Here is a 20,969-nt window from a genome sequence, read left to right as displayed (position 1 = left end):
AAGATCGGTGTCAAGATAATTTCTCCAAAATAAGGCAGTCTGCACTTTGGTTTCGCCTCTGATTGCGGTCTTTAAAAAACAGACTGCCTAAGAATTTCATTCATTTCATATAGCAACAAAAACAATCCTTCCTTATCAGCTCCCGAAATAAAACTAAACCCTTCTCCCAATTCCCTTGAAAAACAATGCAGCTTCTTCCCCTATTATCCCCCAAAACACCAAACTCTTCCTCTCGTCTCATAAACTTCATCTTAATCTCCTCTTCCTTGTGCATCATCTACCTCTTCCTGTCTCTCGTCCTCCTCCACACTTCTAATATGGTGAGCTTAACTTCGCCTCGCGCCGTATCTTCGCAAGAGACCTCTATCGATCACGTCGTTTTTGGTATCGCGTCGAACGGAAACTCGTGGCTGAAAAGGAAAGAGTACGTTAAGCTCTGGTGGAGGCCTAATCGGATGCGGGGGTGCGTGTTCTTGGATAACATGCCCCCGAACGCGGCCCCAGATAATGACTCCGACTCCAGTTCTCTGCCTCCGATATGCATATCGGAAAACACGACCCGGTTTCAGTACACGTACCGGGGCGGGCTCCGGTCGGCGATACGGGTCGCCCGAGTGGTCTCGGAGACCGTGGCTCTGAACCATTCGGATGTGCGGTGGTTCGTGTTCGGGGATGACGATACGGTGTTCTTTGCCGAGAATCTGGTGAAGACTCTGTCCAAGTATGATCATGTGCTGTGGCATTACGTCGGGACGAATTCAGAGATTGTTTTGCAGAACAAATTCTTCTCGTTTGACATGGCGTTTGGCGGGGCAGGTTTTGCGATAAGTTACCCACTGGCTAAGGTTTTGGCGAGTGTTTTTGATTCGTGCTTGGAGAGGTATCCGCATTTGTATGGAAGTGATGGTAGGGTTCATGCCTGTATTGCTGAGCTTGGCATTGGGCTGACTCACGAGCCCGGTTTCCACCAGGTATACAATCCCATTACCAAACTTCCAAAATACTTAAAAGAGGTGGGAGATGTTGGAAAAATCTTTTTTAACAGAGCTTCCGTGAACAGGGATTTACAAAGGTGATTCGCATGAGTTCGTTCCGGTTTTGGACGGTCCGGATTTAAATGAAAGTTTTATTTAAATCCGGACCGTCCAAAACCGGAACGGACAGCTCAGATCGCACCCCTCGGTGAATATCTTATTCACGACTGCTCCGTGAATAAGACAATCTCGAGAGATTTTATGCACTAAAAAAAAATGTACTCCATAAATACGAGAGTCGCATGAAGGTGTAGTTCAAAAAAGCTAAAAATTAAGTGCTGAAAACTAAAAGCTAAAAAATAAATGATGAAAACTGAATGATGAATTTCACAAGTTTAAAAACTGTAGTATAATAAAGAATGAGAAACTGATATAAGCAATGCTACGAACGCCGTTTTTCATAAATAGATCTGAATGCATTTGTATCAAGAACCGTTCGATATACGTGGTCTTATACAATGAACATGAGACCCATGCAAATCAGACGATTTCAAACACCTACCCTCATCGCATGGTTTCGAACACCTCTGTATCCGGATCTGTTCACGAATATCTATGTCCATGGCATTTTTCTTTGGACATATTTTTGGTAAGTACTACAATATTTTGCTATAATGATGCAGATGGACGTCAGGGGCAACATATTCGGTCTCTTAGCAGCGCATCCAAACACGCCGCTAATCTCCCTCCACCACCTTGACCACACCGACCCGATCTTCCCGAACATGACCACCACAAACGCCTTAAACCACCTGCTCCAAGCCTCCAAACTCGACCCTCACCGCCTCCTCCAGCAAACCGTCTGCTACGACCGGTGGTTCTCGTGGACCGTCTCCGTCTCGTGGGGCTACGCCGTCCAAGTGTTTGCCACCCACGTTTTCTTGCCCGACATGATCCGGACCGAACAGACGTTCGGGCCGTGGAAGAGGGGCCATGCATTGGGCGAGTCGTTCAGGTTTGACACAAGGGCTCGACACCCCGACCCGTGTCGTAGGCCCGTTGTGTTCTACTTCGACGGGGCGGGTTGGGGTGGTGATGGGGTTGTGGAGAGTAGGTATAGGAGGATGACTGTTGAGAATTGCTCGTTTGATGCGTTGACTTCCCCAAGGAAGCTTGAGGAGGTTCGAGTGGTGTCGAGGAAGCTGGAGCTTGGTGTCAAACAGGTACTTATTTTCGCCTTTTTTGCACTAATTCATTGGAGAATGACTTATTCGGCTTTGTGTATAGGGGATTCACAAACTGCGGAATCACATCCTCTGTCTCGACAATCAATGATTGAGATATGTTTTTAAACTATTATCGGTATTAATTTTTTTTGACGGTAATAATTTATTTTTAATCCGGACCGTCCGAAATACTTTTGGACACGTGAGATTGAGCTCCGTAAATACTTCGTAAATAAGATTTTCTCAATTTATTGGGTTTAAGTTTGAAAGTGACAATCCTTCTGCTACTGCATTGAGAATGAATTGCAACTTTATACCAAGAGCGTTGAAAATAAAGGATTATTAGCCCATCAGGAATGCTACAAACACCAAATAAAGCACAATATAAATCCGGTGTTCTAAAAATTGGAATTAATCGCTGCCGGAGCATATCCGATTAATTGCTATGTGCCGATTAATCGCTGATTAATTGCTATGGGCCGATTGATCGCCAATTACTAGGCCTCGAAGTTCGAAGGTGGCTGACCGCCCGACTAGCAAACTTTTAGAACATTGTATAAACTAGTAACTCTCGAACAAAGCTGGGGGGTTCCGCATCTTCAGTAGGTGTGGACTGTGGAGTATGCCAGCCTTATGAAGAAGCGATTTATCCAATGTGGTGTTGTGTATTTTGTTCACCAGCATGTCAATGGAGGAAACTAATGTTTAATTTCGGCTTATATTCTTCTCACATGTGTTTTCTTTTACCCAGTTGCAGGCACCGAGACGGCAGTGTTGTGATTTACTGCCCTCAACAGCTGGGAAAGTAATGGAAATCTCCATTAGAGAATGCGGGGAAGAAGAGTTGATTTACATGCATCCGTAGCAATATTAGAGGTTCCTTCATGACCGTCTGTTGTATCTAAAAGCACACGGTCAATGCCGAAGCACAATTGGTTTCACACGCTTATGTCTCACAGGCATTTTCGTACGTGAACTAGTTAATACAGTAGATGATTGTTAGGGAAGTGATAAACCCGATTAAGCTCAAGCTGTTGTAGAGAGTATAGAATGCGTAGGATTTCTTGCTTGGTGGGATAGATGAGCGGGACTCAAAATTATTAGTCCGAATTGAGTTCCACGTTTGCCCTCTACTGTAACTTCTTGAATTTGACAAAAAAGATTATGGAAGTTGGCCTCTGTTATGTCTCCATCTCATACAGACATGAGGAAAATGTCTGTTGATACATATACCTCGAATCTCCCATTGATTTATGATTCTTGTTGGAGATTCAAAATTGATAGGACGACGGAAATAGTTCTCGAGTTTTAAATTATGATAACAATCTATTTGACTTGTTCTTGGGAATTTTACCCGTCTCTGCAATTGTTAGGTTATTTCCGGTAGCTTGTTAACTTAGTTTTCCAACTAGGCTAGCTGGTCTTGATCATAGCTATTGATGGAAATGGTTGTGCTTTTATTCGTCAAGAAAACAGAGAGGTTGGTTTACATCAGTTTGTTGCTTTAGATTTTCTCAATGGCGGAACCATGGGAGGGCTCCCTTGGGCTGTAGCCCAGGTGTACCTTCAAAAGGCTCCAAAAAAATAAAATTATATGTAATATATATTTCAGTCTAAATATTTTTAGCCCAAATCATTTTTGTTCTCAACCCACCCCACCATCCCATTCAGTCCAACCAACCAATCAAACATCGTAGGGTACAACTTAAATAATGTACATTTATACATGATTTTTATAGATGATGTTTACTCTGTGAAACATCGTAGGGTACTTTAGATAGCGTATGCTTTTTTGTACTTTTCTTTTATTTATTTTGAACATTTATATATTTATGTACGATCAGTGGCGGCTCTAGGATTTTGTATTGGGTGTCAGAAATTTTCTTTATATAAACCCACCAATGTGGAGCCGCGCAAGTAGTATGAGTTTGCCTCTTTTTGGTTCATGAATATAAAATTTGAGTTAGCCTAGGGCGAAATAAATTTCTGGTTCCGCCCTTGTTTTCTGTTTCGGTTCTTCCAGATCTTCAACACACAATATCATAATGAAAAAGATACTGGTGTCTATCTGGTTCTATATTCATTCTTTCTCTTGTTCTCCTTCTACTACTTCTGCATTGCCATATGCAATTAGGACTCTAATTCCACTTCCGGAAGTGCCTATGAAGAGAACCTTAATCTCACCCTCTCCTCACTTGCTGCCAAATCTTCTCTCCCCGATTTTCTCTTCACTAGTCAAGCTCGGGACCCTGATCGATGTGGTATATGGCCTTGTTCAGTGCACCAGTGGCATCTCCTCTCAAGATTGCCAAACTTGAGCTGATAGCGCAGTCACAAAAATCATCAAAACATGTCCTAATCAGAAGGAAGCTTGCAGATCAAAAAAAAAAAAAAAAACAGAAGGAAGCTTCCATTTATTATGGAAACTGTTGTTGCAGTACTCATACCAGAATTTCAATGGTAGATGTAGGGATAAACAGGTAAATGGACTGGCTTCATGGTCCCTCCGGCATGGCCCAACCGCTCAAGAATCATTTTAGGCAACTTTAAGGAAAAGTAAGGTTTACCACTGGATCAATTAAATAAATGCCTCTTCCATTCCTTTGAAGATAAAGCTCATAAAATATGTTGGGTCAAAAGAAGGAATGGCCACATGGGGCTCCAATATATCTCCACAACCATTTGACAATTTCGCCAAAGGTTTAAGACTACCACCTCATCTTCAATAAATATATCCTAAACCTAATATTGTTATACGTACGCCCCTTACCAACCACCGCCACCAACAGCCTTCTCAGCCTTCCCCGATCGACCACCACTATTTCTTTCACTCCAAACTACACATGCATGCAACCATGTAGTACATCTTATATAAGAAGCATTAATTACAGGCAGGGGCGAAGGTAGTTAGTGGGGGAGGTGGCACGTGCCACCCCCGTTTCAAAAATACCAAAAAAATAAAAATAAAAATAAAAAATAGACGTAGTAAGATTAAATATAAATACTTGAAGACATCTACACAAAGGCATGCTTGGTAGTGTGTTTAAGTGCCTCCTTGTTAACACCCTTGTGCCATGGTTTGAATCCATGGCAAGGCACCTTATTTGTTTTCCCCTTTTCTAAATCTCTCTCTCTCTCTCTCTCTCTCTCTCTCTCTCTCTGCGCATGCGCATAAGGTGGACATGAGGCAAACCTGTATACCTCCCCAGGGAAAGCTGTCTAACGGACGGGAAATAGCAGTGAAGAGACTTTCGCCTAAGTCTGGACGGGGACTAGGGGAACTCAGATTCAGTACAGAAGTAATGTTTGTTGCAAAACTAATGTATTGAAACCTGGTAAAGCTATAGGTTTCTGCTTAGAAGAAAAAGAGAAGTTAATTGTCCATGAATTCCTGCCTGGCTTGGACAAACTTTTAAACGGTACATATTCACTCCTTTTTCTTTCCTTTTCACAATTAAAAAAATCCTCTGTAATCGTAGGTTAAAATCTTATGCTTGGGTTGTGTAGATAAAAGCAGACGAGAATGTTTGGGACGGGAACAGAGATACAAAAATCGTTGTTGGAATTGCTCGAGGTCGACTTTATCTACATGAAGATTCTCAGTTCAGGATCATTCATCGTGATTTAAAAGCTAGTAGCATTTCGGTAGAGGGGTTGGATATGCTGGACTTTGTAATGCTGCCTAGTTTCAGTTAACGCACCACGTTACGCACAAAAGAGAAAAAGAAGAAGGAAGCAACATTTTGCTAGATAAATCCCCTAGTAGGTTTAAAGAATGGCAAAAAAAGAAAGAAAAAAGAATCTACAAGTCCCAAATATTCAGATTTTGGCTTGGCTAGGCTTCTCTGCGGAAGTCGAACTCAAGGAAATACAAGTCGGATTCCTGGTACATAGCAAGTTACTGTAACATTTATCTTGCACAAGAATGGTATATATGAATGAAAATGAGTTACTTAGACGCATAGCTTCCATCCTCTTTGGGCCTCAATATCACATTGCTTGCATCTTTATTCATGAGACCAATCTTTATTCATGAGAGACTATCCGAGTTAGAAAAATTGTTGTTATGGACTATTAAATTTGAAAGGGATAGGAAACGGGTCAAGGGAGAGAATAGACATTTATGATTTAACTAAAATGTAGTTATTTTTTTAATCATCAAAAAGAAATTTGTTAATCTTTGGATAACGTATTACAAAGATAAAGCGGATTTGGAGCATGACGGCATCCCAACAGGGCAGGAGATTCCCAACTAAGTTGGCACCCTCGCAAATAACAAGGATTGGTAAGATGCCAACCAAAATACATCTCCTAGTTCCAATGTTGCAGTCAAAACAAAATAGACAAACAGGAATTCAAAAAACTAATAGTACTGGAATCTGAAGATTGCATCCTTTAATTCCAGCTCCAAACTTCCAGCACCAAAGCCTTTCCATCGCGACTCCTGAGGAAACCATGCCAGTTGAGAAAACTGAGGCAGGGCACTAAACAGCAAAAAACAGAGCATTGCAGCCTTGTTAATTCTTTAGCAAACTAGAGCAGAAAAACATAAACCAGCACACCAGCAAAAGCAGCACAAACCAAAATAGCGAAACAACAATTAAGTGGGCCATTTAACAATTAATGCGTGCTTACGTTGGCTTTATTTTATAGAAAGAACTTTCCATGGTTAAAACCTCCATCAATTTTTTCTTAGCATGCATTTGGGGTAAAATTCTTCATATGTTTAGCATTTCTAGAAGTCCAACAGAATGGGGGCAAGAAATAGGTTGGGCTATTCAGTACCTCAAGAAGAAATGTCCTTTATCTGCCCTCTACAAGTTAGCAATGGCGGGTACAGTGTACTACATTTGGAAGGCGAGGAATGACATTGTTTTTGGCAACAAGCAGTACACTTCGGATGCCATCTATGATATTATTGTCAAGGATGTGCGGGATAGGGCATCTTCTTGGCGAAATTATGGTCGTAGCATTGTTAATAGAGCTTTGTGTAGAGCTTGGAACATTTCAGAACATATTTTGTAACTGGCTGTAGTTAGGCCCCGTTCCGGAACGTGAAATAAGTACTTATTTTTTAAGAAAATAATTTCAAGCTCAAAAATGATGGGCTTATTGAAATCTAAAAATATGCAATATAGATCTTGTTTGAAAGATCTCATTGAAATCTTTAATACGGTGTAAACAAAATCAAAAAATTATTTTTCATTTACATTATTTTTTAGTTTGAAAATGTGAAATAAGTACTTATTTTTTAAGAAAATGTTCTGAAACGGGCTCTTAGGCTCTTGTTTTTTAGTTTGGTGTTCCTGACTTGTTTTCTAGTAGGTAGCTAGACTTTTCCTGGGGTATGCCCCTTTGTTTCTTGTATTCTTGTCCCTTTTGATAATGAAATCTCTCTTTACCAAAAAAAAAAAAAAAAAAAAAAAACTCCTATCAATTTTCAAACCCTCGTTAGTTAGTTTGTTTGTTACCACATGCAAGTTGCGCGGTCAAACCATGGATTAGTATTTAAGAATTAATTTTTCTTCTTCAAAAAAAAATCGAGGTAAAGAACTTAAGATAAGATAGTTCTAAACATGCATTTCTTCTTGGTATTATAGCTAGACAATCTAGAAACCATAGAACAAGTCGAGTGCAAGGGTGATTGAAATTCAATTATTTACGCATTGTACTAATCTAATGGGGGTTATCATATCTCCATGTTTGACCTTTAAGGATTATAAAACGTTCTTCTATAGGGAATAGTAACTAGCATTAATTTTCCCACGTTGATCAAACGATCTCTCTCTCTCTGGTTTTCTTTAATTTCAGGTAGAGTATCCGGACTAGCTTACGACATCTCGGTTAATACCCGTGTATCACGCCATATATTAGCGGAGAGTTAGCCCATTGAATTTAGAATAAAAACCCATATGGGTGATAGAACGTTAGAAGGTTTGAATTTGAGACCTATGAGGAAGCAAATTTTTGTCACAATGCCAACGCCATGGAGATATATCTTACTAACTGTAAGGACATGCATGCACCGAAGTTGTTTCCGAGTAAAGGTCGTGAAAGTTATCAAATACACTGTAATTGCTGAAGAAGTCCACGAAGTGCGGCACCAACTTTCCCGCTTTATCTTATTTGCACAGTTTGACAACATCCCAATCGAAAAAAAAGAAGAAAAAAGTCACCCTTTGACCTTCACCTTTGCCTCTGACCCTTCAGATTAAACCACCTATAAAACGCAGCAATACGCCGAGGGATTTAATTACCCATCTCCCTCATCGTCAAACTCTTCCACACCATGTCTTCCTCAAGGCTTCTCTCTCCTCTCTACCTGCTCTCCTTTTCTCTCCTCCTCCAACTCGCCCTCGCAACCAACCCCCTCTATCATTTCTGCTCAAGCTCCGAAAATTTCACTCCCAACAGCCCTTATGAAACGAACTTGAACAAGCTCATGACTTACCTCTATTCCAAAACCCCGATAACCGGGTTCGGTTCTGGCTCGCTGGGCCTGAGCCAAAACCAGGCCTACGGCCTCGCTCTCTGTCGAGGTGACGTCAAAACGACTGACTGTCTAGCCTGTGTTGCCGAGGCAGGTACGGAGATACGAAAACGTTGCCAGTTAAATAAAGGAGCAGTCATTTGGTATGATTACTGTATGTTGAAATACTCTAACCTTGACTTTATCGGGAAAATCGATAACCAAAACAAATTTTCCTTGTTGAATGTGCGAAATGTGAGTGATCCTTTATATTTCAATGAAAAGGTCAAAGAGTTATTGGGTAAGCTGGCGGAAGAAGCTTATGGTAGCTCAAAAATGTTTGCTACCGGAGAGATGGAGATAAAGGAATCAAGGAAGCTTTATGGGTTAGTTCAATGTACCAGAGATCTTTCTAGTGCTGATTGTAAGAAGTGTATCGATGGGGCTATTGGTAAGCTTCCGAGGTGTTGTGATGGGAAAGAAGGAGGGAGAGTTGTGGGTGGAAGTTGTAACGTGCGTTATGAGATTTACCCTTTCGTCAACGCCTAGAGAAAATGTATCAATATTGTTCTTAGCTATATAGTATGTATGAATAAGTGTGTTATCGATCGAACACCGAAAACTTGAGGTTGGGTATTTCCCATCCTATTTGTATGTTGGAATAATGCATTTTTTTTGTTTACATTTTTTTTTTATGTACTAGCAAAAGAGCACGTGCGATGCGCATGGAATATACGTGTTGTAGACAGGAAATGACCGTTTGCCTATTCTACGGGAAGATAATATAATAGCGTGCTACAATACTAATTAAATCATGTATCATGTTAAATTGTTTGGACGCTCAAATCTTTATTATGATCAACTTGTTCAATGTTTGCATGGAACAATTGAAAACCTACAATGTGTGCAAAGAACATCACTAGTTAATTCGTGTTGTTATTGAAATCATAGGAAACATTTATTTTGCAAAATTAAGATCTATTATCTCTGTTTTCAAAGTTAATCTAAATTAATCTCGAACTAAACTTTTGAATCGTAGCATCAATGCACTGTTGTCATTTAGGGTTGTTTTGGCTATATAAGCCACTTGACTTTTTTTTTTTTTATTCAATTTTTTTTTGCATTTGTTTTTTTTTTCTCTATAAAAGCCTGATTTTTTTGACTTTATTTAAAAAAAATTTGAGTTTGGATCACAAATTTTTACTTTTCCGATTCCTCTCATCGAGACAAACCATTAATCAACCAAAATTTGACGCGAAATTAATAAATGTGTTTTTTTTAATAAAGACAAAAAATCTAATTGTTCACTTCGACCTTTGTCTGTATAATTAAGTACAAGTTTCATGGTACGGGAAATGAATAAAAAAAACAATGTACCGAGACAAATATCACAGTAACATTGGTGTCCATAATGCTCCTTCAACTTTCGAGTCACATTATATTTACTTAGGTTTTATGTGGCTTTAAATGATAAGCGATTTTGACTCCAATTTGCTTCCTGAATTACTTGAGGGAAAATGAGTACGCTAAAAAAACTCTAGTTCAATTCGACATTGTCTACTCATACATCACAATTAAATTTTACACCTTCCTTATCGACCGGCCGACAACATGGCTTTAGAACTTACAAAAAAAAAAAACATGGCTTAAGATACATCGAACATTAAAGATTAGGGGTAGGAATTTGATTCCACCAAAATGACTACCCAAAACATTTTTCTCTTGGGGTATACCATTAGTTACTAGTTCTTTCAAAAGCTCTGAAACATAAGGAGTTCTAAAATCCTTTGAGAAACTATCCATTGAATCCTTTTAATTTCACTCCTCCTTGTCAAGATCGTTGTCTCTAAGAAGGGTTGCACTCTTTAGCTCTTCCAAACAACTCGAACTTTTCCTACTCTCTAAAAGAAGTGGACAAAGTAAAAATTGGAGAGACGGGCAATCTATGGTTTGGAATCCACTTTGACCCCGACCATGTAATTAACAACGATGTGCAGAGGCAAGGTTTAACAATATTCGAACCATTAAATACTATCATTAGAGCTTCAATCCCTTCCGACACTCGTCAAGAAAATATATTGAGTTCAATCGGCATGGACTATATATCCCAGCACGAACCGTCACACTAGTCCGTTTCGTTGTCGGGAATGTTATGTGGGAAATGGATTTCCAATAAAAGTGCAAGTGAAGTGAAGTACAGGAAAATGAAATTGATTTTTCTGAAAGTGTTTTCTTGACAAGAAATCCTGCAGAAAACCAAAGTTCCTTCCTTTGGTAAAACCTGTTTTGCTGGAAGTCGAATCCCAACCTAAACTCCCCAACCGTCCCGTTTTTGCCTTATACAGTCAGCTTCCAGCCCATTTTCGACCTCCGAAACGTTCTGAATTTGTAACGGGATTTTACAGAATTTGGAAAAACCCATAAACTGGAAAGTTGTAGAAAATTGAATTAATTTGCTTTCCAATGCTGCAGACCTTGCCTAAATCTGATACTTGAGCTAAAAGATATGACCAAAATACTGAAGGCTGTCCAGATTTCTTTCCAACCCCGTATTTGAATGATTTTCTTTCAAAATGTGTTTGGGTTTAAATTTCCTAGATCGATTCAAAGTCTCCAAGCATTCCAACTCTTCTAGGATTGAACTTCCTTCATTACTCATGGATTGGGCTTTCCCGAACCGCATCCGGTCACATCTTCGAATCTTTAATTCTCCGATTTAAAGTATCCAATTCTAAGCCGACGACTTGAGTGACCTGCAGTCATAAAAACGGCATAAAAATTAAGTACCCAAGTAACTATATAGATTGACAAGCAAAGTATGGGTTAAAGAAATTAAATGGGTGCATTTTTAAGCACCTATCAGATTAGAATATGGTGGGATATGGATTTGTTTAAAATCAAAGAGCATATCTCCTACCAGTGTGTTAGTGATTTGGTGAATATGCATATTTTTTAGGTGCTCTAATGGGTGTATTACCTTGCTAGTTAGTTTGGAAGTGTTCGAGGTGATTGCCAAGATGGCAAGTGGTGTGAGAGTGAAACACCCAAAATCCACTGGGCTGCGAGTTTGAATCCAGGTAGTAGTTCATGTGAACCAAACGTTGTGTATTAGGCACTATTAATTGTCCAACTTCCACCTTGGTGGGGCTGTGGTGATGGACTAACCACCCATGGGTAAAGGGTACTCCGAAAGGACGCCTCAATGAGTTTAATTGATTCCTTCAATAGGTGGTACTGGCTCACTGGCTGAACAAACTATAGCGGTTAGGAGTCCCTCTTCAGTGAGGAGGGTTGCACTCTGGTCTTCCCTTTCCAACCTTTTGGCTTAGCAAGAAAACAAAAAAAAAAAAGAGTTTGCAAGTGTTTCCAAAAATTTCGGACCTCGCACACTTCAATTCGCAATAGATGTCTGTGCAGCTAATAGTTGAACCTTTCCATGCAGTTAATAGTGTAACTTTTTTTTTTTGGAGTTCTTTTGTTCATCAATCTTGCTTGGTTTCAACTTGGCCTCGTAAAAGTTTCAGTACTTGCTCGTGGGTCTTAAGATAGTTTCACAATGAGTTCAATTTCGCATTTCATTTGATAGCGGTTCAAACCTCAGTTACTATAGCTAACAAACCTGCCTTTATCCTAGAAAAAAAAGCAGTTGAAAACTTGCACATGATGTGATAGGAACCAAATTGGTCAAAGTCTCTGTAATTATAGGCCTTTGTTCATGGTTGTGGCTTTGCAAACCGTGATAGACGTCGCACATGTATTCATACTTCCAGTGTGAGACTCCCAGCTTTCTTTTCTTTCATTACACATGACACTAGCTCCACTTAACCCATTTGACTTGAACCTGTTTAAACGAGGACCAAAACCCACGGTTTTAAATGGTGGTACCGAAAGCATGGAATGTCACACCGCGAGAATCGGGTGTATCTTTCGTGAATTTTTGCCTATACAGCACTTGAAGTGTAGTGGTTAGCTCCGGAAATTTTTAAAAAAGTTATTCAAAAAATTATTTTAATCTATCACCCAGCAGCATGTACACAAATTTCATTCTATATTAATATGAATAGTGTGATTAGAAAACATAAAAATACATAAGATTTTGCAATTGTTCCTGACAAAAATTTTAAATTTTCAGCCAAGGAGGATTATATTGGCTCATAGATGTACTAACATTCTTTTAGGGAAAATAATGGCGAATAGGTTGGCGTGGCTCCTTCTAGACCATGTTCTCTTCTTTATGGAAATATAGAGTTACCAGTCGTTCAAAAAGAAGAGTCTGAGCACGATGGCGATTTCAATAAACCATAATTCATATTTTTCTTTTAAAAAAAATTCTTGCCATTAGGAACATGTACCTTAATTTTGGCTATTAATTATATTAGGTGTTCAACTATGATGTTCATAATATAGGATTAATGAGTGTTCAAATAAGGCCTATAATAAAATTAGTCTGATAAAGTTCAAGAATTTTTTTTTGGGTGTGTTCACCCAACCCAAAGGGTGGAGCTGCCAGTGTTGAAGCGGCTGTAGTACTGGTCTAGCTAGTATATATTGATTGAAGCGGCGCCAATGGAGTGGGCAAAAAGTTAGATATGCATCAACACGCATCTAGAATCAACCGAGAGGTGTGAATTTTTCTAAAGCCTGTGTTGATTAGGCAAGTAAAACTCTCTCTCTTTCTCTACTATAAGAATGAATTTTTGATTGGGGCAACTCGTTAAATGGTTAACCAAAAGAGGAAGTGGTAAGTTTTGATTATCCAATTTTTGTTATACCATTGGAGATACCCTAATGAGGTACTTATGTCAGTGCACTTTATTCCGATTTAATCTTTAGTATCTTAATTAGAGAAAAAAAACTGTAGCCGAAGTAAACTTCATAATGGTCTCAATACAATGTCGACAATCTGGATACCTTCTGCCTACTATTTAATTTCTTGCATAACTCCCACTGATTAATGTTTTCATAGCAAAAAAAAAAAATGCACTTTGAATTGGATTTCTATGCAATAGTAGTATATAAAGTTGACAACCAATCAATTTCTTTCTTCTTTTTTTTTTCACATGATTAGCCTGCATTAAATCAATTTTGATAGTTCTTCGTTCTCTATAAGTACCTGATAACCTTTATTTCCAACTTTCTGATGCTTCATATCTGATTGATTGAGCATCGATTGGGTAAAACCTTATCCAATATTCATTTAAGCCAAGAAAAATGTATTTACTCTCACTAACACCAATGTGTATACAATTTTTTTTTACTTATAAGCTGAATGACTTTGTTGCCAAAAATCTCTTTCTTATGATGCTAGCCAAAAACTTTATTGGATCTTCAAAAAGTCCTTACCCTTATTGTCAGCGATAGAGCTCAAAATACTTTAATTTCAACACTAAGCATACATGATTAAATCTCTCCTGCTATTAATGTTTAAATTTTTATTTAACATATTTAACGATGTGGGTATAATGCTTTATCCACATAGTGCAAAACCATGATCCTTGCATCCCAGAGTACAGTACTAACTAGTACGCATCCCCTGCATTCAAGTAGAACACCAAATTTCACATTCTCTAGATTTAGGTGCGTCTTCCAATCTATGCATGACTTTAGTGCCTTGATTTGATGGAATCATAGACGGTATATAATGCCAGGCTAGGGACCATTAACCTTCTTTTGGAAACCTTATTTAGTTTCCTTAATTCCATCACGAAAAATTAATCTTCCAGCAATGAACTCGACATATATAACAAAGTAGTGGGTGAGCAATTAAGTAGCTTTTGAAACTACCAGTCTACCACTAAACCTTTTTTTTATGTAAAGAGAAAGAGAAGATAGTTCTAATTTAGAACTTCTAAACATTAAAGGCAATCTAGAAACCATAGAACAAGTCGAGTGCAAAGGGTGAGTGGGATTCCCATTGGGGACTCTTTTGTGCATGATTGCCTAAAAATTCAATTATTTGCGCATTGCAGAATGCTAATGGGGGAGCGTGGTTATCATATCTCCATGTTTGACCTTAAAGAATTATAAAACGTTCTTCTATAGGGAATAGTGACTAGCATTTCCCCACGTTGATCAAACGATCTCTCTCTCTAGTTTTCTTTAATTTCAAGTACAATATTCGTACACGCGCCTGTTTACACCATATTTTAGTAAGTTGGTTACTGAAGTCGATTGAGTCGACTAGTGATACGTGGCAACAGTCAACAAGCTAATTTGACAGTGTGACAGCACACAAGATGGACTAATCGACTAGTACTTGAAGACGTGCATACAGTCAGGGACACGTGGTGGCTGGACAAAACACAAGCGAAACACATCTAGAACGTGGTTATGGGGCAATTGAAGAAGTGCACGATGAGAGAAATAACTACCACACCCAGATCGTGGAGAAAGATGAGGAAGAGCAAGAAGAGTAACCACTTGATTCAAATCAGAAGAGGGAATCCATCCAGTTAGAATTTCAAGTCAAAGTGGCAGCCTATAAATACAAGAATGAAAGATGTTTTGAACCCCCATTCAATTGTTCAAAGGCTTATACTTTTTATCTGTACTTTACTTGCTTTAGGAGTAGCTTGCAACGTAACCGTCCACTCGACTGTGTTCTTACTGTCGATCGACTTCTACTTTGAAGTATAATAAAGTTCATTTGTTATTCTTCTTCCATTTTCATTCACTTCATTACGTTTGCTTCCAGAGAAATCCTGAAATATGGCAAGAAATCAAACTCCAACACCACAAATATCCACATTCCAGCACTTAGAATATTTCTCTGTTGACCATCGACAACAAGTAAAACAAACGACAAACAGCGCCCCAGTTTACAACATCTCGACTAATATCTGCATATCACACCATTTATTAGTGGGGAGTTAGCCCATTGAATTTTGGATAAAGACCATAAATGGGTGATAGATTGTAAAAAGGTTTTAGTCATTAATCTTCGAAAACAGATTACAAAAATTAAAAGAATCAACGAGGCATCAAATAGATCAAAAAAGAACTCGAACAATCATATGGCCACCACGAACTATAATGGAAAAAAAAAAACCACCCATGGATTACAAGAAGTCAATTGAGGCCAAAAAACCCAAAAAGAGACGGACACCCAAGATCCAACCAAAGCCAAAAGGCATTTAAAACAAAACCTGCTCATGAGATGACTAAGGATCAATCATGTATTTACTTAAAGCTTCTTCATCAACATCCAAATAATATTCACCCAAGATTTTATCAGTAGACACGAGTAGCCTTTACATCATCAAGATGAAACCTGTTAGTGCTTTCGGAAAAAGTGGATAAAGCCGCAGCAACAATCCCAAATTGATCTAAACACAATGCATTTTTCTTCTTTCTTCCTACTTTCTTCTTAGATTTAGGATTGCCCAACATTTTCTTAGCCGACTTCTGCTTCCAATTTCATTTTCCCGTTTCTTTAGCCTTCTGAGCTAGGTCGAGATCCACAACTAACTGGATACCATCAATGGATCTAAACTTGAGACCTATGATGGATTATGACCAGGCCAATGCCATGGAGATATATATAAGAGATGCACTGAAGTTGTTTCCGATTAAAGTTATCAAATATAATTGCTGAAGAAGTCCACGAAGTGCGGCACCAATTCCCCGGCTGCATTATCTTATTAGCACAGTTTGACGGGAATAAACAAAAGAAGAAGAAAAGTCACCTTTGCTTCTGGCCCTTCAGATTAAACCACCTATAAAACGCAGCAATACGCCGAGGGATTTAACTATCCACCTCCCACATCATCAAACTCTTCCATATACCATGTCTTCCTCAAGACTTCTCTCTCCTCTCTATCTGCTCTCCTTTTCTCTCCTCCTCCAACTCGTCCTCGCAACCAACCCCCTCTATCATTTCTGCTCAAGCTCCGAAAATTTCATTCCAAACAGCCCTTATGAAATGAACTTGAACAAGCTCATGAGTTACCTCTATTCCAAAACCCCGATGACTGGGTTCGGTTCTGGCTCGATGGGCTGGAGCCAAAACCAGGCCTACGGCCTCGCTCTCTGTCGAGGTGACGTCAACATGACTGACTGTCGAGCCTGTGTTGCCGAGGCAGAGACGGAGATACGTAAACGTTGCCAGTTCAATAAAGGAGCTGTCATTTGGTATGATTACTGTCAGTTGAAATACTCTAACCTCGACTTTTTTGGAAAAATCGATAACCAAAACAAATTTTACATGTGGAATGTGCGAAATGTGAGTGATCCTTCATATTTCAATCAAAAGACCAAAGAGTTATTGGGTAAGTTGGCGGAGGAAGCTTATGTTAGCTCAAAAATGTTTGCCACCGGAGAGATGCAGATAGAGGAATCAAAGAAGATTTATGGGTTAGTTCAGTGTACTAGAGATCTTTCTAGTGTTGATTGTAAAAAGTGTATCGATGGGGCTATTAGTGAGCTTCCGAGCTGCTGTGATGGGAAAGAAGGAGGGAGAGTTGTGGGCGGGAGTTGTAAAGTGGGTTATGAGATTTACCCTTTTGTCCACGCCTAGAGAAAGTGTATCTTTGTTCTTAGATATGAATAAGTGTGTGTTATATAGAACACCGAAAACTTGAGGTTGGGCATACCCCATCCTCTTTGTATGTTGGAATATTGCATTTTTTGGTTTACATTTTTCTATGTATTGATACCTGAGCAGTTCCATTTGATCGTGAATATTCTACATTACACAATTCACTTTCCAGGGAGTTTTTCCTAATTCAGTAATGGTGACTTTCTTATAGTACCTATTAGCGTTATCTCCGTTCGATGCACGGGCCAATAGAAAATATTTACTTCGACATTTTTTTGTTGTCTCGTGCACTGGATGCTAGCATTGTGACCATTCAACAAAATCATATGTTTATAGCTTCGCATTAATTTTTGGCTCTCGAAATTGTGACAACTCGGTCTTCGGCCACTTTGCTAACCTCCAAAAGTGCATAATAGCATAAGTTATCACGTCTCCAGTATTGTGTTTACCAAATTAAAATAAAGAACAATGTGGCCTTTTGCGCGCAGTCATTTTAATTCACAACTTTTTTAGAAAGACAAAAATAAGTAAAACTAACAAATATTTGACGCAAAATTAACAAATGTAATTTTTTTTAATATAAAGACAAAAAATAAGTTACTATTTGACTTTTGTGAGGTACTTATGTTATGATGTCAATGTACTTTATTCTGCTTTATTCTAGTATCTTAGAGCAAAAAACTGTAGCCGAAATAAACTTCATAGTGAATCCAATGTTGACAATATTGAGACGAGCCTGCTATTTAGTTTTATGCATAACTCCCCCTAATTAATACTTTCATAGCAAAAAAAAAAAAAACAGTTTGAATTGGATGTCTATGCAATAATATATAAAGTTGACAACCAATCAATTTCACATGATTAGCCTGCATTAAATCAACTTAGATAGTTTTTTGTTCTTTATAAGTATCTCATAACCTTTATTTGTAACTTTCTAATGCTTCATATCTGATTGATTGGGCATCGATCGAGTAAAACCTTATCCAATATTCATATAAGCCAAGAAAAATGTATTTACTTCCCCTAACCTCAAGGAGTATACAATTTCTTTACTTATAAGCTGAATGACTTTCTTGCCAAAAATCACTTTCTTATGATGCTAGCCAAAACATTGTTGGATTTTCAAAAAGTCCTTACCACTAGTATTAGAGATAAAACTCAAAATATTCTAATTTTCAACATTTAGCATACATGATTAAATCTCTCGCTCTACTAATGTTCAAATTTTTATTTAGCACATTTAATGATGTGGGTATAGTGCTCTATCCACACAGTGCAAAATCGTTATCCTTCCATCCCAGAGTAGAGTACTGTCTACTACGCATCCCAGCATTCACGTAGAACACCAAATTCATATTCTCTAGATTTAGTTGTCTTCTAACCTATACATGACTTGAGTGTCTCGATTGGAAGGAAATCATAGGTTACATATAATGCTAGGCTGGGGACCCAAAACCTTTTGTAGAAACCTTTTTTAGTTTCCTTCCATCATGAAAATTTAATCTTCCTATAATGAACACAACATATATAATCAACTAGTGGGTGAGCAAAGAGCTATTTTGAAATTACTTCCAATCTACCACTAAAGCTATATGGGAAGGGGCAACTATTCTTACTTAATTACCCATGTAACTAAGTGGGGCATTTAGCACTAGATAGAAAATATTTCTAACAATGATTACCTTGGCTTTATTTTCTAGATAGAGCATTCCCTGGTTTAGAACTCCATTAATTTTCAAGCCCTGGTTATTTTGTTTGTTACCATGCAAGTTGTGTGGTCAAACCTTGGATTAGTATTTTAGCATTCTTTTTTTTACCAAAACAGATTGAGGTAAAGAAAGATAAGATAGTTCTAAACATTTAAATAGCTAAACAATCTAGAAACCAACGAACAAGTCGAGTGCAAAGGGTGAGTGGGATTCCCATTAGGGACTCTTTCGTGCAAGATTGCCTAAAAATTCAATTATTTACGCATTGCACAATGCTAATGGGGGAGTGGCTATCATATCTCCATGTTTGACCTTTACAAAATTAGAAAACTTTCTTCTATAGGCAATCGTTACTAGCATTTCCCCACGTTGTCCAAATCATTTCTCTCTCTTTCTCTCTCTGGTACCTGTTTTTTTAATTTAAAATAGAGTATTCAGACCAACTTACGACATCTCAACTAATACTCTTATATCACACCATATATTAGCGGGGAGCTAGATCATTTAATTTAGGATAAAAACCCGTATAGGTGATAAAAGGTAAGAAGGTTTGAACTTGAGACCTACGAGCGGGAGCTAGCAAATCTTTTATCACCAGGCCAATGCCATGGATGCGCTGAAGTTGTTTCAGAGTTAAGGCTATTGTTAAATTTATAAAATATAATTGCTGAAGAAGTCCACGAAGTGCGGCACCAACTCCCCCGCATTATCTTATTAGCACAGTTTGACGGCATCCGAATCTAGAAAAAAAAAAAAGAAGAAGAGAAAAAGTTACCCTTTGACATTTGCTTCTGACCCTTCAGATTACCCACCTATAAAACGCAGCAATACGCCGGGGGATTTAATTACCCATCTCCCTCATCGTCAAACTCTTCCACACCATGTCTTCCTCAAGGCTTCTCTCTCCTCTCTACCTGCTCTCCTTTTTTCTCCTCCTCCAACTCGCCCTCGCAACCAACCCCCTCTATCATTTCTGCTCAAGCTCCGAAAATTTCAATCCCAACAGCCCTTATGAAATGAACTTGAACAAGCTCATGAGTTATCTCGACTACACAACCCCGAAAACCGGGTTTGGTTTTGGCTCGTTGGGCCTGAGCCAAAACCAGGCCTACGGCCTCGCTCTCTGTCGAGGTGACGTCAAAACGACTGACTGCCAAGCCTGTGTTGCCGAGGCAGAGACTGAGATACGAAAACGTTGCCAGTACAATAAAGGAGCAATCATATGGTATGATTACTGTATGTTGAAATACTCTAACCTCGAGTTTTTTGGGAAAGTTGATAACAAAAACAAATTTTACATGTGGAATTTGCGAAATGTGAGTGATCCTTTATATTTCAATCAAAAGACCAAAGAGTTATTGGGTAAGTTGGCGGGAGAAGCTTATGTCAGCTCAAAAATGTTTGCTACCGGAGAGATGGAGATAGAGGAATCGAAGAAGCTTTATGGGTTAGTTCAGTGTGCCAGAGATCTTTCTAGTGTTGATTGTAAGAAGTGTATTGATGGGGCTATTGGTGAGCTTCCGAGCTGTTGTGATGGGAAAGAAGGAGGGAGAGTTGTGGGTGGTAGTTGTAATGTGCGTTATGAGATTTACCCTTTTGTCAACGCCTAGGGAAAATGTATTCATTGTTCCTAGATAGTACTCCGTATGTATGAATAAGTGTGTTATAGAAACACCGAAAACTTAAGGTTGGGCATATCTCATCCTCATTGTATGTTGGAATATTTTGTGTATTGAATAAGTGGAAGATTGATAATGAGCAGTTCCATATGGTCCCATGCAGAGTTGTGATCTAGAGAACTGTTCTTATATAAGTGACGTGAGTACTGGATGTCTATTCAAGTACTAGTAGTATGTAAAGTTGATAATGAGCAGTTCCATATTGGATGTCTATGCAATTGTAGTATATAAAGTTGACAACCAATCAATTTCACATGATTATCCTGCATTAACTGTCTCCTGGAGTCGCTGAAGAGAAACAAATTCCACTATGCACATCTTCTACCCATGTTCTCTGAGAAACTCCTCTTTTGTTGCCATGTGTCCCTTTGATCAA

General features: G+C 38.6%; 4 protein-coding genes across 5 annotated transcripts; all 4 read left to right on the top strand.

Moving 5' to 3' along the window:
* LOC131330631 (uncharacterized) lies at window positions 1-3,392 on the top strand. Of its 2 annotated transcripts, XR_009201159.1 has the most exons (4): window positions 1-971; window positions 1,658-2,197; window positions 2,952-3,171; window positions 3,209-3,392. XR_009201159.1 is itself a non-coding variant. In XM_058364268.1 (3 exons), exons 1-3 carry the CDS (start codon window positions 186-188, stop codon window positions 3,063-3,065), a joined length of 1,440 nt encoding a protein of 479 aa, XP_058220251.1. In that variant the 5' UTR covers window positions 1-185; the 3' UTR covers window positions 3,066-3,392. The 2 variants fall into 2 exon arrangements, 1 of the variants encoding a protein (XP_058220251.1); XM_058364268.1 differs by having other exon boundaries at window positions 2,952-3,392.
* Window positions 3,393-8,457: 5,065 nt separating this feature from the next.
* On the top strand, window positions 8,458-9,484 carry LOC131330630 (cysteine-rich repeat secretory protein 38-like). Its single transcript, XM_058364267.1, has one exon. The coding sequence runs from the start codon at window positions 8,490-8,492 to the stop codon at window positions 9,216-9,218; it is 729 nt and encodes a 242-aa protein (XP_058220250.1). The 5' UTR covers window positions 8,458-8,489; the 3' UTR covers window positions 9,219-9,484.
* A 6,937-nt stretch (window positions 9,485-16,421) lies between these two features.
* Window positions 16,422-17,385, top strand: LOC131330629 (cysteine-rich repeat secretory protein 38-like). Its single transcript, XM_058364265.1, has one exon. It carries the CDS (start codon window positions 16,456-16,458, stop codon window positions 17,182-17,184), a length of 729 nt encoding a protein of 242 aa, XP_058220248.1. The 5' UTR covers window positions 16,422-16,455; the 3' UTR covers window positions 17,185-17,385.
* A 2,363-nt stretch (window positions 17,386-19,748) lies between these two features.
* On the top strand, window positions 19,749-20,695 carry LOC131330628 (cysteine-rich repeat secretory protein 38-like). Its single transcript, XM_058364264.1, has one exon. It carries the CDS (start codon window positions 19,796-19,798, stop codon window positions 20,522-20,524), a length of 729 nt encoding a protein of 242 aa, XP_058220247.1. The 5' UTR covers window positions 19,749-19,795; the 3' UTR covers window positions 20,525-20,695.
* The last annotated feature ends 274 nt before the right edge of the window (window positions 20,696-20,969 follow it).

The sequence above is a fragment of the Rhododendron vialii genome, chromosome 6a, assembly GCF_030253575.1.
Source record: "Rhododendron vialii isolate Sample 1 chromosome 6a, ASM3025357v1".
NCBI lineage: Eukaryota > Viridiplantae > Streptophyta > Magnoliopsida > Ericales > Ericaceae > Rhododendron > Rhododendron vialii.
Note: the sequence above shows the minus strand (reverse complement) of the source record. Positions and strands in the feature narration are given on the sequence as shown.